At 55.2% G+C, this 27,846-nt stretch overlaps 1 protein-coding gene across 1 annotated transcript; it reads right to left on the bottom strand.

The window, feature by feature from the left end:
- Positions 1-99: 99 nt before the first annotated feature.
- LOC116831457 (semaphorin-3D-like) lies at positions 100-26,182 on the bottom strand. Its single transcript, XM_032791471.2, has 17 exons — positions 25,951-26,182; positions 16,127-16,287; positions 15,611-15,673; positions 15,061-15,180; positions 14,169-14,271; positions 11,770-11,898; positions 10,118-10,263; positions 8,451-8,565; positions 8,049-8,118; positions 7,257-7,401; positions 6,915-7,137; positions 5,145-5,233; positions 3,780-3,821; positions 3,167-3,324; positions 2,498-2,562; positions 1,345-1,478; positions 100-1,020 (listed from the first exon to the last, which is right to left on the bottom strand). The coding sequence occupies exons 1-17, from the start codon at positions 26,081-26,083 to the stop codon at positions 592-594; spliced, it is 2,325 nt and encodes a 774-aa protein (XP_032647362.1). The 5' UTR covers positions 26,084-26,182; the 3' UTR covers positions 100-591.
- Between the last annotated feature and the right edge of the window lie 1,664 nt (positions 26,183-27,846).

The following is a 27,846-nucleotide window of genomic DNA, read 5'->3' as shown; positions in this document are numbered from 1 at the left end:
TGACTTGCAATGCTTACCTGAAGGAGCTGGGGGCTCTGTACTCCACCCAGGGCAGAGGGAGAAGTGTATTACTGAGGCCGGGTATCAATTCCCCATAACAAGGGAGGCTGGTAAGAAACATGGGTTTCCATTCTATTTAATTTCCAGTATTTATCATTAATAATAAGAGGCGTAATAAGAATGACAAGAAAAATGCAGAAAATAAATATTTCATGGTATGTAAATAGTTTAAAGTCCTCGCATCACATCAGTCTGTCTCAGCCTGCCTAATAACCAGACTGTTTGCTCCAGGCCATGGCTGCAAAGTCCCTGTTCTAGCACCTCCTGGACTTAGCAGCCCCTGGGTCTGGGGGTGTCTGAGTGCATCTGTACTGTCCGCTGGCCCTCCCCAGGCTCCAGGAGATGGCAAAGGGCAGTGTCGGCTGAGGTAGTACATGGCAAATCCTTGGGCCTCTCAGCAGGCAGAATTTGGCAGCGGCTGAGCTGGCACCTGTGTGCAGGGCTGTGCATTCAGAAGGGCTCTGGAGACTTGGCTGGCTAATGGAGACTGGGTCAGTGGCACCCCTCGCCCCAGGGGGCTATGTGCAGAGATCAGACTAGTCTCAGCCCAGCTCTGGCTGGCTTCAGGGGGTCAGGATGCCTCCGCACTCGGCCTTTCTTGCTCTCCAAGGAATGCTGCTGCCACTTCGGGTTCCAGGCTTTTTGCCGCTGCCTGTCCTGGTGCCGGAGCACATTGCAGTACTCGTCCAGGCTGGTGCCCGGTGCCCCCAGGTTCCGCGGGTAGCCCTTGTACTGGAGCTGCATGGGCATGGCGCTCAGGTGGCTGCCTCCCTCCTCGGCACCCTTACTCTGTTTGGCCCCCATGGCCTCGTGGCCAATAACACGAAGGCTGTAGTGTGTGAGGGGGCGGGAGAAGGAATGCTCCACTGCCTGGCACTGATAGACACCAGCATCGTCTCTAGCCAGCTGGCGGATCAGGAGTCCTTGCTCCAGGATAGAGAAGCGGTCACCGGTCTTCACCTGGGGCAGACACAGGGAGGGGACAAAAGCAGAGCGCCCTGAGATGCTACCCATGGGCTGTTGCCATGGAGCCAGGGCTGCAGCTTGCAACGTGCTCTGCTCGTCAATCGGGGATGGTGGCGTTGCCTGTGCCAGCTGAGCTGCTTGTGCAATGGGCTAGGCTCCAGCCTGGGCAGCGTCCCCCCCATCCTACCCCCTCTGAGGGACAGGGGAGGAGCAGAGAGACCTGGGCAGTGTCTCTTCCCCGCCATGCCCTGCCGGGGCAGAGCGTGGGAGTCTGGCCATACCACTCCCCATGAGTTAGCTTTTCCCTTCCCCAAGTACCTCATCCAGGGCTGCCTCTCTGCTGCGCTGCATGAGCCACCGAATGGCTGTCTGGGGAGAGCTTGCCAGGCACTCGAGGAAGGTAGAGTTGTTCTCCACCCCAAATACCAGTTTCTCCTCAGCTGCAATGACCTCTGCAAGGGGGAGAGCAGAGCGCTGCTGCATCAAGTCTCTCCACACCCTGAACCAGCACCCCCTCTTCCCGAGCCTCTCTAAACCAGCCCCACAACATTTGCTGCTCTGATCCCCTGGAGCAGCCCTGCCCCATCTGCTCCAGTAGCCCCGCACACTTTGTGAGAGAGTTCCACATTCCCGCTGGGCCATCTCTGGCTAGAGCGCCATGCGTGTGCAAAGTGCTCTAGCCCATCGGGCAGGAGGGCAGAATTGTAATTGGCAATGATACAACCACCTTTTGCTGCATGAAAAGGGGCCTGGGTCTGTGTGAAGTGACTAGCTGTACCTCGTCTTTGCACACACGCAGCTGGCAGTGCTCAGAGCACAGGCAGAGGGCACGCTGTGGGCAGAGCCGTGTAAATACCGGCTTTCCCGGCCTAGCACGCTTAACAGAGTGTCAGGCTGACAGTGCGCTGGGGAGTGACTGGAAGGGGGACAGCATCTATGGAAATGGAGCTGGCCATCCCAAGGTCCTCTGCTCTGCTCACTGTTGGCTGGTTAATTACCCAGCCCCATGTCAATGGCCACCTGTCACTAGATCTGCTCGCACATTGTGCCCTACAACTGAGCTGGGTTCAGTTTTCCAAGCAACACTTCCTGGGGAAGCGTGTTGTCCAAGGTGACTGTACAAGCCTGGGGGTGGCGCTGCTGTGTGTCTGCTGGGGATAGCTGCTCCTGTACATTGCTGCCAGCATTGTGGGGGGGCGGCCCTTCCCGGGGCTATCAGCACCCCAGTGCTCAGCCCACTGTGTGATGCAGTGGTACAGCATACAGCTGCACCACAATGTGGCATTGGTGCAATGTCTCCATCACGGGACGAGATTGCCCCACCCATGGCCAGTCTTGCTAGAGGCACCTGAGGCTGACCGGGGTTTCTGACTCATCCCTATCTGCTCCCTCCTCCGTGGCTGAAGAAAACAGCCCAGGCTAGGCTGCATGCAGCTGCTGGGAGAGGGGTGCCACAGTGGCTGACTCTCACCTGCTGTGGTGTCCTGGCACTGACTGACCGGGTCGGCCTTCAGCGCATCCTGGCAGCCTGCTCGCCTGTGGGGAGGGGAATGAGACAACACTCAAGTGAGCCAGGTGCCTGCTGCAGGGCATGGGTCAAATAGAAATGTATTGATGGGGCTGTGGGGGGCTCAGGCTGGCTGGAGGGGCATTGGCAGGTGTAGGGGGAGGGCGCAGGGCTGGAATAGCAGGGGCTGCAGGGCTGGATAAGGGGCATTGGCAGGGCTGTGGGGGCTCAGGGCTGGAATAGCAGGGGCTGCAGGGTAGGCTGGAGGGGCATTGGCAGGCCTGTGGGGGTTCAGGGCTGGAATAACAGGGGCTGCAGGTCAGGCTGGAGGGCATTGGCAGGGCTGTGGGGGCTCAGGGCTGGAATAGCAGGGGCTGCAGGGCTGGATGGAGGGCAATTGGCAGGTGGGTGTTTGTAAGGCCCCAGACAAGGGCTGCTGCAGTTCTGTATTGTTGACTTGGGTTGATTGGGAGAAGCCAATGCAATGTTTGGTCCAGAGGGTAGTGTCCATGGCTGCTGGGGAGAGGCACTGAACTGCAGGGTGTGTAACCAGCCCTGAATTCCCCCTTCCCACCTCCATACAAACGGCCAGGAACGGTGGACACTGTGTAAAGGAAGCAGGGCTGGGCTCACCTCTTCTCAGTCAGCCGGTAGGGGCTGCAGCCCTTGCCATCCCAGGTGCAGTAGGGGTCTCTGGCCAGGCAGCAGTCAGCGCAGTCCTTGCCGTAGAGCTTGCAGCGGTACAGGGAGAGCTGGACCAGCCCATGGGTGCTGCTCACAAACAGCTCCTGCTGCTCGTGGAACCAGAATGGCTGTCAGCACCCCCGGCTCCCCTTCCACGGAAGAGTGGCACACAGGAGCCTGGGAGCAGGGCTGGACCCACACCTCAGCTCCTAGCTAGTAAAGGAACCACCTGTTCTAGCTCTTCAGAGACTAGTGCAAGGAGTGGGCACCTGACTCAAATTGGGGCACTTTGACACGGACTTGGGCAATGTCACTCCTGGCACCATGCAATGGGGGGCCTGACCCAGCTGGAACTGGGATGCATCGCACCTGGTGCCATGCAATGGGGGGCCTGACCCTGACAGCTGAAGCCAGGCAGCACCATGCCTAGCACCTGGTGCCCTGGAGTGGGAGATCCCACATGTGGCTCCTGGGCGGAGAGCCCAGGAGTCGCATCCTTGTCTTGCATGGTGTGACTGGACCCTGTACAGGGCTTTGCGAATGGTCCTTAATGAGGCCTTACCCGCTTTGGTGAGAACTGCATGTCCAGGATGGGAGATGGCACCTAGAGGAGAAAGGACCGCACTGAAGCTTGGGTAGATCTTTGCCCAACTTCCCAGCTGAGTTCAGCCATGGCAGCCCCAGCTGGTCCACTGCTGGATCCCCCCCGCTTGCCCTTCTTTGCCAGTGCACGTCCAGCCTGACATACCCTAGGCCCCTGCCATTCTAGGATTGGTCCTGTGCTTGAATGGGTTAAATTCCAGCAGGAAATGGACAAGAGGTCAGGATCCAGCGCCAGGCTCTGACACAGGCTCTGTGTGACCTTGGGCAACTCACTGAAGCTACTCTGTGTCTCAGTTTCCTGTCTGTGCAATGGGGGTAACAGCACTGCCCCTTCCGCTGACTGAGGGTGAGGCCCTCTGAGACTACAGCACTGAGGTGCTGAGTCTCCAGGTGGAGAGGCCGGGCTGCAGCCTGCAGGACACGGTCAACCCACAACCTGGGCTGGCTGTGGCGTGCCATTGCATGAGCTCAGAGGTGGCGAGTTGTGTAGGCCCGTAGTGCCCAGGCTCCAGCAAATTCAGGGCCCGAGGGGCCTGGCTCCACCAATGCTCAGGACCCCAACATCCCCTCATGCACCACAACCCACTGTCCTAGCCTAGAGCCTGCACCCAGCACCCAAACTCCCTCCCAGAGCCCGCACTCAGCACCCAAATCCCCTCCTGCACCTAGCACCCCAAAACCTCTCCTGCACCCCCTCCTCATCCCATCCCAGAGCCTGCACCCATCCTGTAGTCAAATTCTGAGCCTGCACCCCAAGCCCCTGCCCCAGCCCAGAGCCTGCACCCAGCACCCAAACTCCATTCCAAAGCCCACATCCTGCACCCCAATCCCCTGCCCCAGCCCAGAAGCAGCACCCAAACTCCATTCCAGAGCCCACGCCCTGCCTGCACTCCAGCCCCCTCCCCACCCCCCTCCCCACCCCAAACTCCCTCCCAGAGCCATAGGCAGGTGTGTGTTAGGGGGGAGGGGAACAGAGGGGACAGGACTTGGCCTGGTTCTGGACAGCACCAAAAATTATACAAACCTGCCACCCCTGCATAAGCTCTGTCCATGGCTGCTGCAGCTGAGGGCTGGGACATGAAAGAGCATGGGCCTGTCTGGCCCTGAGGGAGGAGCAGCTCTCGGCCACAGCAGACAGGCTGGCAGAGGCTGCTGGCCCCACCTAACACTCCCGCAGTGCAGACCCCAGCGGAAGAGGAAGCTGCACTGTTGCAACAACTTTCAATGGCCACTCACAAGCATCCTATGTCCTGCAGCTGATGCCTCTAGTTGAATCAGTTCTGCCAGGAGCCAGCAAAGAACCCAAAGGGGGTGGGATGGGTACCTTAGAAACACTGATTTCCTCCAGGCTGATCTCCTTGCTGTCCTGGCCTCTCCCACCGGTGAGCCCCACCTTCAGCACTTTGCCTTCATCTGGGGAAGCAACAGGGAGCCATCACAATTGCACTAGACCCAGCAAGAGCCCCCTCGAGCACTTCTCGAGGGGGAGGCGCTACAGTGATCAGTTATGGAGGGCAGCTGCTACAGAGCTTCTTTCCTCACCTCCCCAGCTGGAGAGATCATTACTAGCTCAGGGAAGGATAATTATTCAGTGTCCTCCCCAGGCAGGGGGGACTTGTTCCAAGCTAGCATGTGTACTTTGTCCTCTCCTCTGGGATTCAGCAGGAGAGATCAGACTTGACTTCTGAGCAAGCCAAAACTGACCTGCTGAGACCAGCCCTGGGTTCTGCTAGCCGCCTGCCCTTTCATCCCTCCTCCTCATTGGCCCATCTCCTCAGAACCATCAGTGCCAGGAGACAGAGTCAGAGACCTGCTAAGTGTAGCAAGAGGGACAGAATCCAGACTGCACCAAGACCTGGCCTTTACCCGGTTCTCTTCTTAGCAAGAGGCTGAATCGTGATTGTCTGCAGCTTGCTGGCAGATCCCACTCCTGGGGGCCGCTGACGGTGCATGGAGCAAGCACCTGCAGTATTTGCTAGCCCTGAAAGTCTGCAAACTCCCCCTTAGCCCCCTAGGGAGCTCAAGGTCAGGCCTCAATGAGGATGGAGGGGAGAGTGAGTGATGCCCTCTAGTGGCTGCTCTAGATATGATAAGTATCAGAGGGGTAGCCGTGTTAGTCTGGATCTGTAAAAGCAGCAGAGAATCCTGTGGCACCTTATAGACTAGCAGACGTTTTGGAGCATGAGCTTTCGTGGGTGAATACCCACTTCTGTCAGATGCACTGTAGTGTGGAAATTGTCCAGGGCAGGTATATAATATGCTAGCAAGCACAGCTAGAGATAATGATGTTAGTCAATCAGGGAGGATGAGGCCCTGTTCTAGCAGTTGAGGTGTGAAAACCAAGAGGGAGAAACTGGTTTCTGTAGTTGTTATTTGGGGTCTTGGCTGAGTCGTGTTGTTTGTTCAATTTGTGCCAGAAGTTGCGGTGTTTTTATGGAGTGGATGGGATACAAATCCCGTGGGATAGGCTGAGTCCATCCACACCTCAACTGCTAGAACAGGGCCTCATCCTCCCTGATTGAACTAACCTCGTTATCTCTAGCTTGCTTGCTAGCAGATATATATACCTGCCCCTGGAAATTTCCACTACATGCATCTGACGAAGTGGGTATTCACCCACGAAAGCTCATGCTCCAAAACATCTGTTAGTCTATAAGGTGCCATAGGATTCTCTGCTAGATATGATAGTTGACCTACTCTGGGGTGGCCCCTGTGCTTTTGAAGCTGAAGGGTCTGACTTCTGGTTACCTGTGTGATTGACCTGCTGGCTGCAGTGCACGGCTAGCTCTCTGGGGCAGGGACAGTTGTGTTCATCTATACAGCCCCTGGCACCACAGGACAGGGAGCTGTAGTCCCCAGAGCATGGCTGAGGTATGCTGGCTGCTCACTCTGAGAGTTGCACAGACTGGTGCAGCAAGAGGACAGGACCCTTCTGGGTGCTAATACAGCTCAGTGGGTCAGGCTGTTGTGTGGGCAGAGTGGGGGGCTTTCGCTGGTGCCAGGAGGGGGGGGGACACGCTCTCACCAGTGGCAGTCTAGCAGGAGGGGGCAAAGGTACATGCGGAGCTGGTGGTAAAGATCCCAGAGCCTCTACCTGTTCCAAGGAAGAGAACATCGTAGTGCCCAGACTCTGTCTCCACCCGGTCCACCAGCAGCTGCCGGAGCCGATAGGGCACATTGGCCCTCACCAGGATGGGCTTCTGGCCAAGGGGATACACGGGGCTCCACATCAGCTGGTGGTTGCGCATGAAGCTTATCAGGTCATCAGGGAAGTCCTTGGTGGAGTGGAGAAGAGGGTCGTATGTTTCACTGGGGCACTGGGGGAAGAGATGGAAACAGAGGGGGGAGTTTAAAGCACAGAGTGACCCAATCCCATCCCCTGCAGTCACCGGCCTCTCAGTCCCGCCCCTCACCCCTCCCTATGTCCCACACTCACCGTCCCTGGGCGGGGATAGGGGATCCGGCCCTTGTACTCCACCCAGCGGTAGTCAGCTCCTTCCTTGTGTGCAAAGGGCCCACTGAAAGCAGCTCTCATGTCAGCCATGGAGTAGACACACACGGCAGAGCCGCTGAAGATCCCACTGCCGAAGAGGAGACAGACCGGCCTGAACATCAGACTCTGACGTGGCTGCCATGGGAGCCAGTGTGAAAGGCCTGGTCTGTGTGCAACTCTGCTGTGGTTTAACCAACTCAGGGCTCAGACCGGGCAGCCCCTTTCTGTGGCTTCAGTAGGGCCCAATGCCTGAGCTTCCCTTCGTTCCCTGCCAGCTGCCACCAGCAGCACTCTGAAGCTGCTGAGAGAGCCTCCACCAGCACTAATTGGTACAGCTGGTGCTGAACCACCCAGCCTAGGACTAGAGAGCTGCTGCTTGCACGAGAGAGGCTGGCGTCCATTTATCACTGACCCAAGAGTCCCCGCCCTGCAATCCTTGGGAGACCAGCATTAGCTAATGGGGGCAGGCAGGGAGGGGCTGGCACGGTCCCAGGGGAGTGGGATTGGCTACGAGGCTCTGCAATGGGATCTGTTTTTGCCATGGGCTTCATGCATCCTCCCACAGGGACCTTGTGTCCCTCTTCTCCCCTGCCCCGCCCCAGCACTTGATTAGTAACTGCCTCCATGCTGTCCAGCCACTGGTCTCATGACGTTTGTGCGAGAGCCTCTTCCCCTGCTGCTCCCTCTGCTCTGCTCTTCCCTCTTCTCCTCCCCAGCCCACCCACTCACACTGACCTGGAGACTGTGAAAAGGCCGAAGACGAGAGGGCTCTGTGGGTCCCGGGTGCGGAGGAGGAAGACGTCCTCTGCAACGACAGCGAGTGAGAAGTCCTGAGCACACGCTCTCAAGGACCCAGCTCTGGGCCCAGGGAATGGAGTGAGGGGCTTTCATCAGGGGACCTTTCCCCTCTCCCCTCTCCCCTCTCCCACTGCAGTGACTGTGCCCCACTCGCTCTGGCGAAGGAATGGGCAGCAGCTGGCACCCTTCAGTTGGCAGCCAGGGCTGCTGTGGTGATGCAAGGCGCTCAGAGTCCTTGCTACGGCTCAGGGGGTCGCCTCCGGGACGAGCCCAGCCCAGGCAACCCAGCTGTGGGCCTGAAGAATGGCAGCCCTAGGAGGGCCCACGCGCCCCACTCACCGAGCTGGTCAAAGTGCGTCTCACTGGCCTGGGGGCCTGGGATGGAGCAGACCAGCCGGGCCTTGAGGAACGTGGTCCAGCGATTGATCAGGCTGCGTTTCCCACCGACGTCATTCTGCCAGCCACAAACCCACCGCTCAGAGGATGCTTGTGATGCCCCCCGCTCCCTCCAGTGTTTACCCCCCATGCCCCCTCCCTGCCCCAAGCCACCACCTGTCACGTTATTGACTTGAACTGGGACTGTATAGAGCAGGGTTGCAACCAAGGTCCTGTAGTGGCACCAAATATTGTATAAAGGGGGTCAAATGAGGTGTCTAAGACAAGGTTATGGTTTGCTGGTTATGGTTATGCTATCTATATGCATATATCATTTTTGTATTTAAAGTTATCAGTATTGACTCTATACTGCTTGTATTTCAAAATTACGCTGTGCTTCTGGGTGACACCCAAACAAGTTGGTGTTAGCTCTGCCTAGCCTGCTTGATGGCCCATTAAGGACCATCAGCTACACAATTGACCCATTGAGAGAAGACAGATATGCCTTGTAACACAGCAAAGTATGCAGGGACTTTCCCATGTGACTCCAGACTCCATTTTGCTGTAATTTTCCACAGTAAGAACAAAGAGGTGTTCTTACGCCTGGAAAAAACTATAAAAGGCTGATACCTCATCTTCAGTCCTGCTTCTTACCTCTGGAGGGACTTTGCTACAAACGGAAGCTCTACACAAAGGACTGAATGACCCATCCCAGCAGGGGATGTACTCCAGAGACTTGATTTGAACTTGCAGTGTATTCTATCTCTGCTACAAACCTGAACCAAGACTTTGCCATCACTGTATGTAATTGATTCCATTTAACCAGCTCTAGCTCTCATCTATCTCTTTTTCCTTTTGTGAATAAACCTTTAGATTTTAGATTCTACAGGATTGGCAACAATGTGATTTGTGGGTAAGATCTGATTTGTATATTGATCTGGGTCTGGGGCTTGATTCTTTGGGATCGAGAGAACCTTTTTTCTTTTACTGGGATATTGGTTTTCATAACCATTTGTCCCCATAAGGAGTGGCACTGGTGGTGATACTGGAAAACTGGAGTGTCTAAGGGAATTGCTTGTGTGACTTGTCATTTGCCAGTGGGGTGACACCAAAATCCACTTTGTCTGGCTGGTTTGGTTTGCCTTAGAGGAGGAAAAACCCCAGCCTTGGGTTGTAACTGCCCTGTTTTAAGCAATTTGTCCTGAATTAATACTCTCAGTTGGGTCCCGCCGGAACCAGCATCATTACACTGCCCTCTCCAGGATTGTTAACCTTGACAAGCCCACAGCTCAGGGAGGGCGGGATGGGCGATTACCCCACTCTCTCCAGCCCAGCGTCTCAGCTTCACAAAGCAAGGCAGGGGACACAACTTGCCCAATCAGTAGCAGAGTAGGCAGCAAAACCCAGGTCTCCTTACTCCTAATCCCTTCTCTAACCACTCCATCATGCTGCCTCCCATCCCTCTCCCCAAAGGCCAGCACTAAGCCCAAGGGACCCTGCCACAACAGAGGGAAAGGAGAGAGAAACACGCCCTTGTTTCTCAGTAGGACAGTGCCATGTCATAGTGCCAGCCCCTCCCCCAGCCACTTGGTGGCTCTCCGCAGCCATGCCCTAACCCTGGGGTAGCTGACCTTGCAGACACGTGCCACCCGGGCGTGGATGTGCCGCCTCTCCCATTGGCCAGCTTCCAGGGCTGTCTCTCGGAGGAAGACGTACACCTTGTCGTCATGGGCGTTGTGGGTGTCAGGAATCACGTAGGCACCGATGAACACGGGCTCTGCGAAAAGGGAAAGTCCGGCAGCCAATGGCACCATGTCGGCAGGTTGACTGATACCGTTTGGCCATGTCCCCTTTTCCTCTGACAGACTTGGCTCTGTTCCGGCTTTAAATAATACCTGCAGCCAGGGGCTGCAGTCAGGATTGGGACCCAGGAATAGTCACTGCCCCACGGAGCTCACGCTTTGCCTGAGTCATGAAATGAGGCTCTGATTCCATGCTTTCAAGTACAGAGCTTCCATTATGATCATGGAGCCATGATCGGCGAACTCTACCCTTTGGTTCCTGCATCTCCATTGCTTCCACGAAGCAAGTTTTGAGTCCAGACTTCATCGAGGCAGAGAGCTGTTGGGCTCTGCAGGTGAATCATGGAGTGACAAGCCAGCTGCAAAGTTTGGTCTCAACGGCACCTGGCTCTGAAATTCCCTGCTGGGCTTTGGAGCTGGAGTTCTGATCCAGACGCATCTAAGCTTTACTAAAGTGAAAGGAGATGCTGGAACCGAGGAGCACCCCAGCAAACAAGAGGGGAGTGGGAATACTGTTAGCTTCCTGGCCTATTCAGTTTTGCTGTCTTGTGATAAGATCCTTATGAAGGTGGAGTCATTGCTTACTCTGAGCGGAGTGCCCTGGATTTCAGCAAGCCGCCATGCAGAGCGAGGGTATTGCTCAAACCAAGCAATGCTGTCAGGATCTCACCAGTGGGCCTGGCATTCAGCACTACCCACTCAGACTGTCTCTGTTTTCTGCCTGACATCTTGTGTCATCATTTGTGGCACGAGGTTTGATGCAAAGTGCTCTGTGGGTTTTTGATAATCTCGCAAAACTTCCCCGGAACAATGGAGATGTGATGGCTGAGAAACCGGGCTCCCACCTGAGCTAAGGCTCCCTAGCTGGCCCTGCAGCTGACTTGCCCCCTCCATGGACAGGGCATAGAGGGGCCCGCTCACACACCAGCAGAGCAGTGGGTTACACAAGCTGATCTCACCCGGGGCTGGGTTTCAGCAGCACCTTCCATCTTCAGGGACCGGAGATCTGAAGAATGTCAGAGTGAATCTGGGCACTAAAGGGAGCTTGCGCCCTGCAGTGAGTCTGGGGCTTTGGCCCAAAGGCAGCTGGAGCTCCTGGGCCTGGGCATGGAGTTGTCTGGTTCTACCCGGGTCTTTCCTCTGTCATTTGGAGGTGCTTCTTGTCCTTTCTCCCTGCAGCTCCTGAGGGCTGAGACTGGCGGGGGTGCCCGGAGGGGGGTGGGGGGACGACACAGCAGCAGTAGGGTAGTTTGAAGTGCTTGAACAGAGGCCTGTGCCCTAGTGACATTAGGAGGTCTGGGCCTCTTAAAGCAGCAGGGAGAGAAAATCAAGTCCCTGCTCCCCAGCAGCAGCAGCAGAAGAAACATGGTGCCTGCATCTCTTCCTGCTGCTCACTCTCTTCCCCAGCAGTGCTAAGTCCGTTACATTGCTGGGTAGGACTGCCCCCCAGCCCCAGGCTATCTCTCAGCCCCCTGTTGTACCGTTTAGCCAGTGATCTTGGTTCTGTTCTGTCCGGATGTAGTTCTGGGAAGCCTTGTGAATTCGGGTCCGGAAGAAGGCGGCGCTGCTGCCCATGAAGTCGCTGGAGGTGCCTGAATACAGCTCCCCATCTGAGCTCAGAGAGAAGCATATGTTAGCAGATTGCCGGCTCTAGGGTTTTTGCCCGCCCAAGCAAACAAAATTTTGGCTGCTCCCCAGCTCTGGGCTCTCCCCCCGCACACCAGTGCCCTCCCCCTCCACACATCCCCTGCCGCCCCAGCCCTGGTCTCCCCCCCCACCAGTGCTGACTCTGCCTGCTCCACCCTCACCTCCAGCCAGTCTGGCACTGGCAGGATCAGGGTAAGCAGCGAGGCTCCCGGGCTGCGCTTCAGCCCAGGGTCCCTCCAGCCAGGGCTCTCGCCTCCAGGTCCGGCCGGGACCCAGGAGGGCAGAGCTAGGGGACTGCCCCGGTAGGGGGCTGAGGAGCCAGGGCAGGGTAGCCCGCAGAGGGAGTGGAGCCCCGGAGAGTGGGACGTGAGCCCCGCAAAGCAGCACTCCACCCTCTATGGCCCCACTGCTGCTTCTGGCCGCCCTGCCGCAGTCCCTGGGTGGCTCGGGCCGCTTCGCCCAGCCCCAGCTGTGGCGCTGAAGGGCGGCTGGCCTGTGGCACCTGCAGGTGGCTTCTTGTCCCAGCGGAGCGGCCCCCAGCCTGAGTGTCCCCGCTCAGATCCTGCCCGGCCCAGCCACAAGATGCGGGTGCTGCTCCCCCACGGCACGAACTACAGTGGCCCCGGGGCACCCCCCACGCACAACGCGCTGCTGCTGCCAGGGCCGACTCTAAGCTTTTGCTGCCAGTAGCAAAGAAACCCCCAAAAACCCAACAACCACGTGGCTGGAATGCTGCCCCTGAAAATGTGCCGCCCCAAGCACATGCTTGGTTTGCTGGTGCCTAGAGCCGGCCCTGGTTAGCAGTGCCGGCGGGTGCTTTGACCTAGACAGCCAGTTCCTCCGTCAGTCCCACCCCTGGGGAAGGAGGCACAGCAAGGTTATGGGGCACTGTGCCATGGGTCAGCCTTGCCCGAGGAGCCATGCGCTGACCACGACATGGTAACGGCAGATTTCCTTGTGGAGCCTTGAATACAAACTAGAATCACAGCCCTCGTTCTGTGTAACTAGCTCCAGGCAGAGTGTGTGTTCCCTGTTCAGGTGCGGGTCTCAGAGGTGGCCAAGTTTGCTGCAGATCTGATGCCTTTCCCTGCGAATGTTTTGCGAATTGAAGGCAGACTGTGCAAGGCAGTTGCTGGGAGGGATATTGAGGAGCTCTGAGAGTGTAATTACACTGTGGTTGAAGGTGTAATTCCCAACGTGGGGAGATGTACATGTGACAGCTCTGAGCAAGCTAGTGTGGGTGGCCATGGCGCCAGGGGCAGCATCTTGGGCTGGCTGGCAGAGTGTGGTCCCTCCCGAAACTCCACTCCACACAATGAGGGCTAGAAATTCTCTGGCATTAAAACAAGAATGAACACCGAACAAGAACCAACAGCTTAGCAATAACTAAATACAGGGCAGATGAAACCAATTCCCTTCATCGCTCGGCAAGAAATGCCAATTTCCTTACCTGCCACCCTGGGCCAGGAGAAGGTCTTATTACAGGCCATGGCTACACTGGAGCTTTACAGCGCTGCAACTTTCTCGCTCAGGGATGTGAAAAAAACACCCCCCTGAGCGCTGCAAGATACAGAGCTGTAAAGCCTCAGTGTAAACAGTGCCCCAGCGCCGGGAGCACAGCTCCCAGTGCTGCAAGTTAATCCCCATGAGGATGTGGAGTACGTGCAGCACTGGGAGAGCTCTCTCCCAGCGCTGGCGCTGCGACTACACTCACATTTCAAAGCGCTGCCGCGGCAGCGCTCCCGTGGCAGCGCTTTGAAGTTTTGAGTGTAGCCATACCCACAGTCTCCTGCACAATCTAGTGCCTCTATCACCCTCCCAAACCAAGATTGGCAGCCTTCAGCTGCTGTCGGACAGATGGGCCTCCCACTCGTAGATCCAGCTAGTCACAAGCTTGGGCAGCTCTGTAGTTCCAGCCCTAGATCAGCCGTGCCAGGTAAGGAGCCCAGGTAAGCTCAGCAGTGATGATGCTGTGCAGCCAGTCACTCCTTGCCTAGTCCCTGTCAGAGCTAACCTCCTACCTTGGCCTGTCACACCTGCCTGGGCGTCCGGCTGAGCTCCCCCATGAAAGGGAGCTTGCAGGTTCCCCTCTGGCAGAAACTGCAGCTGAATGAGGGATGTGGGTTAGGAATCACTGGCAGGGAATGGAGCTGATTGTCTAACTCTACTTCATTTCTAATGCGCCATCACCACAGTATCTAGGTCCCTCGTCCTAGCCCCCCCTTCCTCTTACCTATGAGTAGCCCAGTGAAAGGTTCGTGGGGACTGAATGGACACTTGCCTCTCCCAGATTCCACGGAGTTGGCCACCAGCTGTATAGGGGAGCCCCCTGGCTCCTGCAGGGATTAAAGGGGAGATTTTTGGCCCAGGCAGAGGCTGGGAATGAACTGATCTGAGCAATTTTGGGGCAGCCCCACCGGACTTCAAAGTCCACATTGTGTCAGACCCACATGCCCATATGTTGGGGTCTGAGCCACGTTGGGCCTGCTCTGCCGGCTGCTGCCAAGTTAGCAGCACTTAGTATGCATCAGATGGATGTGCTCATAGTGCTGGAGGCAGAAGCAGACATGGTCCCTGGTCCCTAAGAGCTCACAATACAGGGAAGGTCTTGGAAGTGTGACCAGGCAGGGACGCTGCGGGGCACCAACCCAAGCTGGCCAGGTTCAGCTCGTCTGGTGAGAGACTGGGTCGCTCAGCTGCTGTTGGCCTGGGAGCAGCTGATCTCAGGAAAGGACTGACCCTTGTGAGGGGTGCGTGTGCCCCAGGGTCCCACTGCAGGAATGGGCATGCCTCCCTCCTGCTGCTGGGGGAGAAAGGGGAGTGAGCACCCTCTCCTAGGCCCCCTCACACTCCCCCCATCCTGAGGTCCTTCATGCTACCTGCGCAAGACGTGCTACCAGGTTCCTTGCACTAGGTGCAGAGCTTGGCACGGGCATGCTCTGGTGTCCCTCCTGCACCACCTAGGAGACTGTGCGCCTCTCCCCTGTGACTCCTCATGCCCCACCAGAGAGGAGAGAGTGGGTACCCAGGGATTCATCATGGAGCCCAGTGGGGGTGAGGGCACATCTGGGGGTCTTCTCACTGCCCTTGGCACAGGCAAATTCACCCTCCAGGGTCTCTCTCACCTGTGTCCTGGCTCCGAGCTGGACAAAGGCGCAGATGGGCTGGTAGGAGCCAGTCCCACAGACAAACACGTGGCTTCTGTTGAATGGCTGGAGAAGCCGGATGAAATTGGCACATTCTGTCTGCTCAGGGAAAAAAGGTTCCTTCAAACGCCAGCACCATTGCCCCAGGCCTTTGTGCTCCAGATCCTGCCCCTGGAGCCCCCTCACCTCTTCTAACATTGATCTCCAGCATGTCCCCTCCCAAGGGTATGGGAACGCCCTGGCGCCATTTGTTGTGCACTTCCTCATAGGTTTGCTGATCCCCAGAAGATGGGTGATCGGGACAAGGCCAGTGGCCTGGTGGCCCCTGACCAAAGCTGTACGCTTACTGTCCCCATCATTAAAGGATACATGGGGTCGAAGGGAGCCATGCCGGCAGCCTAAGCTCCCACTGGCTACAGCTCAATGAGGCTACTGCTCTCGGCAGGCTGGACTCATGTGGGTCAGGCAGATTCCTACCTGGGCCATGGCTCACTGAGCTTTTAACAAGGATGTTGGGATCCTGCTTTACCTCTGCGTTCTTCCCAGCGAGCTGGCAGCGCTCCACCTGCTCCTTGTGGGCTGGCCAGAAAACCTGCAAGAGAAAGCACCGGTCAGGGCCTGTTACTCCAGCCTCCTCTCTCCTCCTCTGTGGTCCTGCATCAGTTGGGCAGCACAAAGGGGGCTGGAGCTGCTCCCCAAGAGCGCTCCATGCTCCATCCTGCTTCCCTGATAGGGGTACGAAGCATGGGCAGGTGTGTGTCAGTACATGCAATCACAGCCCAACCAGTCAGTGGTGCCGCTCCATGAGGCAATGCGAATGAGCGAATGCCACCCCAAGGGCTGCAGTGTGTGCTACAGCTTGCGTGCTCTGGGGTCCAATGCCTCCCCTCCCAATGGTAGTGTATAATAAGCCTTTGGTCTCTGGCTTTGCAATACCAGTGCCCCTTCTGGCACACAGAGCTGTGCTCCTGACTCCCCAGGCTGCTGGACAGGGGAAAGCCGGGCTGCCTCGGGACTGCGTTTCCATGCCCACCCTGGCACTGACCTTCTGAGGCTCCTCATTTGGCCTGTCCAGGTGCAGCAGGAAGATGTGGTTTTTGGCTCCCACCATCAGCCACGCCCTGGTCTCATCTACCAGGAAGGACTGGAAGGCCAGCCCGTCCCCTGAACGCAGCAACAGGTGGGAGCTGTTGGATGTCAGCAGTTCTGCAGAGCAGAGGAGGAAGAGGGATCTGTCACCCCCATAGACAGGAGGGAGCCCTGACCACATCCCCCCCGCCCAGAGATAGCGAGCACTATCCCACCTGGTCCCTCACGCTCCTCGGGAAAGTCCTCTTTACCTGACCCCGGAAGAGTCCTTGCTACCGTGAACGCTATCCCCTTGCGCCCTGCGGAAGGACTGCACTTCCCCAGGGGATAGTGAGCATTACCCCAGCCCACAGGATATAGCTGCCTTTTCCCCGACACCAGGGCAAGATGGCCCAGCCCACCTCTGGCCAGTAACTGGTGTGGCCTCTGGCAGTCCTGCCCTGGTGTTCTCTCCCAGAGAGCGGAGTGTCCCATGAGTCAGGACAGCCGGCTGGCCCACAGAAGACAAGCAGCTGCTATAGTTGGGTCCATCCAGGGTCATGGCAGCTCAGCTTCGAGTGTCACTGACCTTGCAGTTCAATGGCGCCATGGAGCCTGGAAGAATTTTAACCACTGCAGCAAATCCTCGATTCTCTGCAGTCCGTTGCCCAGGCAGTGCAGGCTGAGAATGCAGGATGGGTCCAGCTTGTATTTCTAGTGGAGGGATCCCTGAGCACAGGCTCAGTGGAGTTTCTATATAAAGGCTCTCAGTCATTTCCCTGGTGAACGTAGCCTTGAAATTAAAGGCTGTGTTAAACTGGTGGCTGCTGCTTGATTTATGGGGCGATCATTTGTGGTGTTGCAGGACTTGATTCCCTCGCTGAGCTGGGCCCCACCTCCTGGGTCAAGCAGAATCTCGACAGCTTCTAAATCCATCTCCCTCTCTCTCCTGGGGAACCACAGTGTTCCTCAACCCTGGCCCCGGTCAGCTGGTGGGAGATGCCAGAGGGCCCTTGGTGCAGGCAGGGGAGAGCATCACAGAAACTGGAGGTGGCAAGGCCCCAGGACATGATCTTCTGGCGCCATTGCACTGTGGAGTCCGTCTGCAGGGCCATGTTCCGATACTTTGTAGGTTCTGCTCTACTGCTAACATCCCAATGGATGGGGCTGTCACCGCTTCTCTAGGGAGAGTATCCCTATTCCCCAGCCTCTCTGTGCACTGGCAGGACTTTGCCCCAGCCTGTCTTCTCCTTTATTTGCTAAGGGCTGACCACATGCTTAGCTCTGCACAGAGGACAGAGTCAGCCAGTCCCTGCCCCAAGGAGCTTACAGTCCAAACCTCCCCCTGCTGCTCCTTGGTCCATCCTGCACCATTCCTCAGCCTCAGCATCCCTCAGCAGACGTGCCTTCAGACTGCTGAGCCAGTGGGGATCTGGCAGCTCTTCCCCTCCCCCTTAAAACAGTAGTGGAGTTTGAGTCCTGGATTAGCCCAGCTCAGAAAGTAGTTTTTGGAGAAGTCATTTGCTGACCGAGCCCCTGGCAAGATTCCTGGGAGCAACGTCGGCTACGAAGCAGAGGAGCCAGCACAAAGCCCTTGGTATGAGCACTCTTCCACCTCCCACCCCTCCTGCCGCCCCACCCCTTGCTCAGGAGCAGACAAAGGAAAGCGGACTTGGTGCTGCACTGGAAGAAGTGCCAGCAAGGTGAGTGCCCTCGGGCGAGGGGGCAGGACTGGGCAGCCACACAACCTCCTCTTCCCCCGCTTCTGTCTGCACGCGAGAGCCAAGGTGCTGGACCGCAGCAGCAACTGAGTGCCCTGGGCATGAGCTGGACTGGAACCCAGCTTGCTGTCCCATTGCTGTAACAGCCCCATTGGCTAACAGCAGGAATTGAGGCCATCTGGCCGTACTCTCTCTCTTGCCTATAACCACCTCATCTTCACCTGTGGGGACACCTCTGAACCTCAGGTGTCTGGCTTCCCCTTCCTGGATGAGTTCCAGGGATGCTTGGGGGGAAAATCTTCCACCTTGGCTAATCGTCCCTGAAACATGACCCAAACTAGCCTGAGCCCAGACAGGGGGCTGTGTGGGCATTAATGAGACATGTATCAGTCTGGGACACAGCCAAATCCACCCCCCGTCACTCCACAGACATGCATGGAGTTTTGCTCTGATTAAGTGCTGACCACATGCTGTACAAAACCCAAAAGGCAAAGCGGCCACTGCCCCGGAGAGGTTACTCAGTAGAAGACTGATGCAGCTGGACAAGAAGTGATGGGAGGCCCAGAGGGAAGAGTCGCCTTAGAGCATTTGAAACCCTTAACCAATCACTTTCCTGTGTCTCTTGGAGGGATCTGACTGAGGTGAGCATGCTGGCCAGCTGCACTGGGAGGTCATTACATGCTGAGGGGGCTTGGAGGAAGGTCGGAAACAGGGCCGGCTCTAGGTTTTTTGCCTCCCCAAGCAAAAAAAATGTTGGCTGCCCTCGACCCCAGCCCTGGGTTCTCCCCCACCAATGCCCCGCTGCTGCTGCTGCTTCTGGCTGCCCTGCTGCAGTCCTGGGTGGCTCAGGCTGCTTTGCCCAGCCCTGGCTGTGGCGCTGGGGGAGGCAGCCGCCCTGCGGCATTTGCAGGCGGCTCCTTGTGCCCCACAGGGCAGACCCCAGCCCAAGCATCCCCTGTTTGGAGCCTGCCTGGCCCAGCCACAAGGTGCTCCCTCACGGTGGCCCCAGGGCACCCCCTGCGCATGACGCACTGCTGCTGCCAGGGCCAGCTCTAGGCTTTTGCTGCCGGAAGCAAAAAAAAACAACAAAAAAAAGGCCAGAATGCTGCCCCTGAAAATGTGCTGCCCCAAGCAGGTGCTTGGTTTGCTGGTGCCTAGAGCTGGCCCTGGTCGGAAAACAGGAGTGGAAGAAGGAAAGAAGAGAGTAGATCACGCAGGCGTTACTGGCTAAGTGACAGGGCTGGGGATGCATAGGAGGTGAGATGTGAGTCCTAGGTCTGGGAGAATCTGTGCAGGACCTTGAAATCCACGAAGACGGGATGAACTTGCCTCTCTGTGGCTGAGCAGATTGCACCAGAAATGCAGCTGGGGAGCAAGCAAGCCAGCATGTGTCTGTGCAGGTGTGGGTCCGTGTATGTGGGGGCACGGGAGCCTGAGATGGGATGCATAGAGGCCTATGCTAAAACAGGCCATCGGATTGCAGACTGTTTCTCTTTCCCTGTCACCCCATTTCCAGGGGACAGAGGAAGCCAGGACCTCTTTTTCTTCGGGGCAGCTGCAGCCAACTGGAAATTCCACTGGCATCTGCTCAGCTCAGCAGGGCCAGGAGCAGCTGCAGCATTTGCAGCAGGCAGGTGCTGGTTCTCAGTCTCTGTACGAAGAGAACGCATCAGTCAAGGCAGCAGCTCAATGGCAAATCAGTTCCCTGGCTCAGCCCAGTCCAGCCTGGCTAATGACCGGGCCTGTCATTTCATATCCAGTGAGCCAGGGAAGTTCCTTGCCACTAAGCATTCCTGCTGTGAGTGTCCTATAACTAGCTGGGGGAGGCGTTCTTATGGCTGGCATCATCACTTGCTAGCTGTATCTCCAGTGCTGTTTACCTGGCTGCAGCCTGGCGACCTCTGGGTGCTTTCCCCCTGGCCAAGGACAAAGCTTTTTAAATCTGAGTAGGGAATCTGGACTCATGTTTGTTGGAATGGGGCAAGTGAGTACAGTCCGAATGAGCCAGAGGGGGATTTGCCCTCCCCCAAGCTGATGATCACTGCCCTGTGAGTGACCCCAGGTGGGAGCTGAGCAGGATCTACAGTGCATTCACCGGCCTCTGAAAAGGCTGGGTGTCTCCCTGGAGGCAGGGCTGCTCCTCAGACCCTGCTCACCTAGAGTAAAATGTAGGCCAGGCCCATTGAGGATACAGATCAGAGTGAGGGTTGGGGGGAGGTCAAAGGTTTATCCAATGCACACCCCCACCCTGCTTAATTAACCAGAGTAATGCAGTGTGGTCCTTAGGGCGATAGAGCCCAGGACGCTCCCATTAGCACTGCTTCACCTTCTGACCTCCCTCAGGCCGTGGGCAGGGGAGAGGTCAGCCAGGGTTGATGGTGGGGTTTGCTCAGGCTCGCTGTGTTCTTTGGGGCTAAGATTCAATCTGGCTCCCAGGCAGGATGAATTGTCTCACACTTGCAGCATTAAGTCCATCGCTATGATCTCTAGTTTCAGATTTTCCACCCTGTGGCTTGGCTTGTCCCATTCCCTTCATGAAGAAGTAGGTGGTAATCTGACCCAGTTCGTTCCACTCATGAAACAAACGTGGACAAGGAACTGATCAGTTAAACAGGAAGTCTGAGGGGGCTGGGAAAGGGGTGGAGCATGGAGATCCCCACTCTGTGGTGACTGGGAGAGCGCAGGTACCTGCTCCTTATCTGCAGATGAAGCATCATTATCCCTCCCAAGCATATTTACTTTCCTGGCCAGGTCCCCCATAGCCATTGCATCCTGCTGACCATCTCTGCTCAACCTTCCCCTGAACTAACTAACCTAATTAGGGGGCTGGAGCACATGACTTATGAGGAGAGGCTGAGGGAGCTGGGATTGTTTAGTCTGCAGAAGAGAAGAATGAGGGAGGATTTGATAGCTGCTTTCAACTACCTGAAAGGGGGTTCCAAAGAGGATGGATCTAGACTGTTCTCAGTGGAACCAGATGACAGAACAAGGAGTAATGGTCTCAAGTTGCAGTGGGGGAGGTTTAGGTTGGATATTAGGAAAAACTTTTTCACTAGGAGGGTGGTGAAGCACTGGAATGGGTTACCTAGGGAGGTGGTGGAATCTCTTTCCTTAGAGGTTTTTAAGGTCAGGCTTGACAAAGCCCTAGCTGCAATGATTTAGTTGGAGATTGGTCCTGCTTTGAGCAGGGGATTGGACTAGAATGACCTCCTGAGGTCCCTTCCAACCCTGATATTCTATGAACTGTGCTCACCATGAGGGCATCCAAGTGCCTCCCAGGCCTGAAGTGTTGCTCTTCTTGGAGAGCATTCTCTCTCCTCCCCATCACAGACGGTCCAGCACTGAAACCCTGAGCTGAACACCCCAAAAGCCTGGGGAAAGTCTGGATTTGAATCAAGCTTTTTGCTGCGATGGCCAGCGTGAAAGAAGTGCATTGGGGCCACTTAGTAGTGTGTGATACAATAACTGCCTGCTGGGAACAGGAATGAGGCGCATGAACACACTGTGTGCCTACACCACCAATCAACCATCCAATGGTAACAACATCCAGCCCCTAACAATCTGTGAACCAGTAATCTGCAGGCAAAGGCTCTGTAGCCAGCATCCAGTCACCTGGAACGTTCAGCCCTCTAAGTTAACAGCAGATCACGCAGTGTTAAGGTGAATCACTGAAAGTAAGCCCAGAGTAACGACACCATCCCGGATAGAAAGACACAGCCCAGTCCAGGATTTCAGCTGGCTTCAACACTGGCCTGTCTGAAACAGCTTTGAAGTAGCATTCACATTGTGAATGCCGGTCAGCGCAGGCCAAACACCAAGAGGCTGGCAGTGCTTCCTGTCCAGTAATGTAACTTATTGATGTGCATGTGTGATGTGTTACAGGTCCCGCTCTGTGACGATCAGTGGGAATCGAGGTGTTACATGCAGCCACAGAGATCAGGCAGCTCATGCTTTCAGCTCTGGAGGTCCCTAGTTCAGGCCCTCCCACGTCTGTCACAGAAGCAGTTGCGTGGATTGTCTCAGAGAGGCCGGTGTTCTATTATAAGCCATCCAATTGTGTTATTATGGTGTAAGGGGTCATATTGCTACTTAGTCGTATTGTTCTGGGCCGTGCTCCCCTGTGCACTATCCTTCCTTTGCTCTCCCTGCCTTAGGTCTGTCATTTCCTTTCCGAAAGCCTGTCTGTGTTTCTCCCCACCCCCACTGAGCCCACGCCCCTCCCCCATGCAGGGTTCTGACGATAGCCCAGCTCCCAAGGGGCTCTGGGATGGAGGGAGTCTGGGAGGTTTCTTTCCTCTCGGGTTTTTGAAACCTAAACTTGTCAGGCCGTTGTGGCCTTGACCCTGCTACGTGTGGTCTGTGAGTCACACCTCCTGCCATTGTCTGCATTGTCCCCAAGCCAGCCTGAGGCTGGGAGCTTCCTCTCCCAGCTCTGCCCACAGCACGAGGGCTGCTCTGGCTTTGAAGAAGGAAGCCCTCCTCGGTCCTCTCCTCCAAACAATCTCTGCTCCCGCTTGGCCAAGGAAAGAAAGATCCAGCCATTGTGTTTCTGAGACATGTTATCGACGCTGGCAATCGCCCAGCGGTGACCTGCTCTGGATCACTGTGCTTCCTCACCGGATGCTGCGTGGAAGACAGTGTGTGCAGGCAGCCCTGACCAGGGCCGATTTCTACCCCCACTCCCTTGTGGTCCTTGGTTTCAAGCCTGAGTTCTGATGGCTCCCCACAAACCCCCAGGGCATCTCCCGGCTTGAGTTCCAGTCTCTGCCCAGAACTCATTTCTGTACTGAGAGCGCATCACCCCTAGACCACAGCCAATGGGCGATAACCACAGGCTTGGCGTCCAGAAGACAGTTTTGCAGAGCTCTGTGTTTGAAGAGCATTCAGTCTAAGTCCCCCTTGCACCTCAGTTAGACAGCCAAGCAACTGGCTTTCTTCTCTGGGAGTGTGAGAAGACATATGGTCACAGGTGTCGTCCCTGTCCTGCCCTGATGTGCCACCCATGGTCCTGACGTCCGCCCTGATGCCACTATCATCATTCAAGTTCTTCCTGCAGCAGAACCACTGTCCTCAGCCAGTGTAAACTAAGCAGGCTTGTGCCTGGCTGGAGTTTGGATGGGAGGCCTCCAGGGAAGCCCATCTAGGTAGGCGTTACTGATGGGGCAGTTCGGTAAGTGGCGCTCATCTGTGTCCATGCTGATCCAATGGCCCAGCACGTAGCTAGGATGTGCTATACTGCTGCTGGCTGAAATCAGAGAGCGTCCCGACCCTTTGTCATTAAAGAGCCCTGTCTCAGACTGAGCTGGCCCTTTAAGGGGGTGGGGGCTCAGCCTACCTTCCCTGCTGAAAGAGGTCACAAGGGAGAAGATTGTGACTCAAGAGTGAGGTTTGTGGGAGTATAAAAGAGGGACTGAGCTCATAAAGCTATCTCCAGCAGAAGGGAGTAGAGCAGCTTGCCTTAATTCCCAGGCAAAAGGCCTGGGGTGTGGGATCTCTGGCAGAGCCACCAGCAGGAGACCCTGGGTTGGGGGAAGGGGCCTGATTTACATGCGGAGCGAAGGTTAAACTGTTCTACTTGGAAAAAGCAGAAGCCAAGTCCTGAAGAAAAGGGACTGAAAGACTGTGCTGGCTGCGAGGTTTCGCAGGCATTGGCTGGTGAGTTGGCCTCTGCCTTACAAGCCCATGCTGGTTTTCTGGAGAGCAGGAATGCTGAATTCCAGCAGCCTGGCTGGATCCCAACTCCTGAGTAAGCTATGCAGATTAGTCTTCACTTCCCCTGTCCTAAAAGCAATTGTATAGTTTTGCTGTGTGACGTTAATGAGCTAGTGCATTCTGTACCAGAGGTGACTGCATTTCATTGTTGGGCCTTCGAGCTCTCCACATAGCCTGTAAAATGCTTCAGGATCCTTTTGCTGAAAGAGGCTGTGTGGTACGTGAACGTAAAATCATTGTCAGTAGTCGTGGCATCGAAATATCGTGCCATTAGGATGGGTGCTTACATACCCCGGTGATGAGTGCTGTATAAATGATTAGACAAATCATCATCTTTATGTCACTAGCTGAAATAAGGTCCAGGGCAGATGTGGCCCAATTGGAGATTTTGTGGAGGCTCAGAGTAGGGCAAAGATTGGGATTGTTCCTTTAGAAAGAATGAATAAGAGGGGATGTGATAAAGGTTTGCTTGGTCCTTCCACGGCACAGGACTTCTCAAGGTCCCTTCCAGCCCTAAGTGTCTATGAAAGGCTATAAAACCATGAATGGGATAGAGAAGGGAGACTGGGAACTTCCGTTCTGCCTCATGACACACGAACAAGGGGACAGTCAATTAAACGGAAAGGTGGGAAATCCAAAACTGACCCAAGCTTTCCCACAATGTGCGATCAGTTTGTCTTGCCCCAGGCAGTTAATAACTGTCTATATGGATAACCAGGCTAGCCAGTTAACATAACTGACAACAGCAAAACTTCTGGAAGTGATATTAACCCCCATGGTTTGAGCCAAGCTCTCACTACCAGGGACAAGGTGGTTTCTTGCGCCTTTCTCTGAAGCGTCTATCTGGTGCTGGCCTCCAGTTCACTGGGCTAGATGGATCTCGGGTGTGAGCCAGTCTGGCAATCCCTGTGTCCCTAAAAGGAACTCAGCGTGATGCCTGTCTGGTGCCCCTTTGTAAGACAAGCTGAGAGTCTCAGTCCAGTTCCTTGTGGATGTGTGCCCATTTCACAAACCTGCTGCTAGCTGGTCCCCGCGCTGGCAGCCTCAGCAGAGAGGCCAAGGGTTGATGCTGTGGTGTGAACTCCCCTCTCACCCCTACAGAAAAGATTTGGGGGAGGTGATGAGAGCGAAAACTCCGGCACGACAAAGGGTGAATCCTTGCTCGCCCCCACATGGCTGGAGTAAACGGGCTGGGCACTGAGTAGGAATCCTTGCCCCAGGAGGTAGTGTAGCAACAGCTCCGCTCCATGGCTGCTGCTGCTGCCACCTCTCTGGGCTGCCATTGCTCCCTCCTTGCAGGGTGCTGGGCAGTGGATCTGTGTAGCCAGCAGATCCCCCAGTTCCTCCCTGGCCCACTGTAAGAGTCCTGGGGGCGGGGGTGCAGGGAGCCCTCACAGAGCTCTGTACCACAGAGAGCAGGGAATACAGCCTCCCTGCATCCATGTATTGGGGCTTGGTTGACTGAGCCTCACAAAGCTGAAGTACGTGACCCGCCTGAGGCCATGCACTGAGTCAGTGGCAGAAGCTAGCTCTCCAGATTCCCAATGCCCTGCTCTAACCACTAGACATGCTTCCTCCCAGGTGACCACAGGCTGACTCTGTTCCCGCCCTCACACTGAAGTCCGTACGCTTCCCCCATGCAACTGAACAATATGTTTTGTTGCGTGGCCTGTGTAGCTAGAGGCTGCCCAAGGCCTCCTGTAGTGCGTGATGTTTCCCCATGGTGAGGGCTGGCCCTGACCCTGTGCATTACACAGTACGTGGAACATTATAAAGCACTGTATGCTGAGTGTATGCTGAGGGTGAAATGGAGCATTTTTAGACACCCTCCTCTGCCCCAGGGGCAGCCTGAGACTTCCCCTCTGAGCCACTCCCTTTCCAACCCCCATCCCTGACAGCAGCAGGTAGATGAGCATTGCCTCAGCCCCCTGGGGTGGTGGCATTCTATGAGCTCTCTAGCTATGTTGCATAGGGTGACCAGATGTCCTGATTTTATGGGAGCAGTCCTGATTTTTGTGTCTTTTTCTTATATAGGATCCTATTACTCCCCACCCCCGTCCCGATTTTTCACACTTGCTGTCTGGTCACCCTAGTGCTGCAGTCAGCTGAGCTCAACCTCTGTCAGGTTCTGGTGCCTCACTTGCCCTGCAGTAGTTGTGGCCAGAAGCTCCATTGTAGGGCTGATATTGGCCTCACCCAAACCCAGTAGTCCAGATCTCACCCCCACCACCCCTCTCCATCCCTGGCTTCGCTAGCCGCCAATCAGCTTGGCTAACTGATGCTGTTTCTAGATCATTCTGAACAGGGCATGAACCCCAGGGAAATCCTGGCTCTGATTGCAGGGCTGATCAGCCGCAGGCTCCCCTACCTTTGTATGAGAGGCGAAGGCGAGGGACACCTCGCTTCCAGGCACTGCCATTCCCAATGCTCAGCAGGAGAATCCAAATCATCAGGGCAGGGGCAGTGGAGAGGTGCTGTCTGCTTAAGACCAGGGCTGGCATGCTGATGGATTCTCTAGCCGGGGTCTCCTCTCTCTCAGCAGGGAAAGTTGCTCCTCCCTCCTGGGAGCATGTTCTGCTGGGGGAGATTCTGGTGCCACTTTCAGCTGAAAACAGAAAGGGAGGAATTCTGCATCTCTCTCTACCATGCATTTAGCAGGGCTGAATACTTGGGCTCTTGGCCTGCATGTGCTGAGCCCCTGCAGTTCTCACTGCTGCCTGGGAGACTGATTTAAATCAAAGTGATTGAAGTCAGTGATTTAAATCTAGTGTGACCAGATGTCTCAATTTTCTAGGGACAGTCTCGATCTTCAGTTTTTTTCTTTTACTATTACGCCGAACCCCTATCCCAATTTTTCACATTTGCTGTCTGGTCACCCTATTAAATCATGATTTCAATCATCAGGTGGAAAGCCTTGATTTAACTCATTGGTTATAATCAACTTTTCCATTTGCACTTCAGTTACTTCCTAAAGAAACATGAGTTCTCATTGGTTGATGTAATCATTTAAAACGTTGATTTACAACTAAATAGAGTCTTTGCACTGGATATGGTACAACTTCTTGATATGTAGGAGGGTACACAATAACGCTAAACATTTATTTAAGCAATTCTATAGCTTGCTATTTTCATATTCTTGTTACTTGTACACTTTTAGTATGTTAGGAAATGGTGAATGATATATTGCTTATTTACAACATAATTAGCTTTGGGGTCATGATTTGGGCCGAGCTGCATTAGAATGGTAACTGGAATTGAATTAAACACACAACAGCAAATACAATTTATTTTTATTAAACAAAACAACTTTAAACGTTTTGGCCAAATAAACATCTCTTATCAAAGCATGTTTCTCATTTACAACTAAACTCCAATAGGTTTTTGCCTTCACGTATTTTGGGTTAAAATCAGATTTCCTTTTAAATGGGTTTATTTTTAAAAAGAAAAGTGTTATAATGTAAGCAACAAAGTCAAACATCTGATTTTAAATTAAAAAATCCAATGTATTTTTTTTCAAAAAAAATATACATATCTTTTTAAATCCACTCTGCTTTGCTGGCTTAGGCTCTGTCTGAGAATTAATTGCATCAGTGGCAATAGAAACTCAGGCCTGGGCTCTGTTAGGGTTCTGGCACCAGTAGAGGAGTCCTGGGGACAAACCCTAGCGCAGGCATGCTGCACCTCTGTAAAAACCACTTGCGCGTGTGATGTTGCAGTGGTGTCGGAAGAGCAGCCCAACCCAACCCCCCCCCCCCCCCATGGGCAAGCCGCTAGGCAATATCTAAGGGGAATCAATTCTCCAGATCCATCAGTTCTCCAACAGCTGATCCCTGTAGCAGTGGGGCTGAAATTCCACCCTCCCCTTCCTATTCACAGCCTCACCCAATCAGCCAGGAGCATTCTGAACTATGGAACTCCTTGTCAATTGCAGAGCTCAGAGGGCTTTAAACCTCAGCGTCAGGGTCATTGGACTGATGGGGATACAATCAGTATGGAAAAGTACAAAGAATCCCAAGGCCACACAGCTAGTCAGTGGCAGAACCATCGCTTACTAATCATTATTCCTTTGCTATTAAAATAGCACCTTGAGGGCCCCAGTCAAGCTCAGGGCCCTGTTGTGCTGTGCACGGTGCAGAGACAATCCCTGTTCTGTAGAGCTCCCGCTGGCGAAGTAGACCCAAGTGCAAGGGGAAGGGACTTACCCACAGTGCTGCACTGTGACATCGTTAATGATGTTTTTATGATGGTCCGTATGTTTAGGTGC

The sequence above is a fragment of the Chelonoidis abingdonii genome, chromosome 16 (genome assembly GCF_003597395.2).
Source record: "Chelonoidis abingdonii isolate Lonesome George chromosome 16, CheloAbing_2.0, whole genome shotgun sequence".
Classification (NCBI taxonomy): Eukaryota; Metazoa; Chordata; order Testudines; family Testudinidae; genus Chelonoidis; species Chelonoidis abingdonii.
This window is presented reverse-complemented; position numbering and strand designations above follow the sequence as displayed.

Excerpts from the sequence above, each read along its gene's own strand:
- LOC116831457 (XM_032791471.2), bottom strand. The coding sequence starts at position 26,083 with ATGCCAGCCCTGGTCTTAAGCAGACAGCACCTCTCCACTGCCCCTGCC. Across the intron at positions 7,402-8,048 it reads GGCCTTTTCACAGTCTCCAG|TGGGATCTTCAGCGGCTCTG; the intron begins GTCAGTGTGAGT and ends CCTCTTCGGCAG. Across the intron at positions 1,021-1,344 it reads GAGAGGCAGCCCTGGATGAG|GTGAAGACCGGTGACCGCTT; the intron begins GTACTTGGGGAA and ends TGTCTGCCCCAG.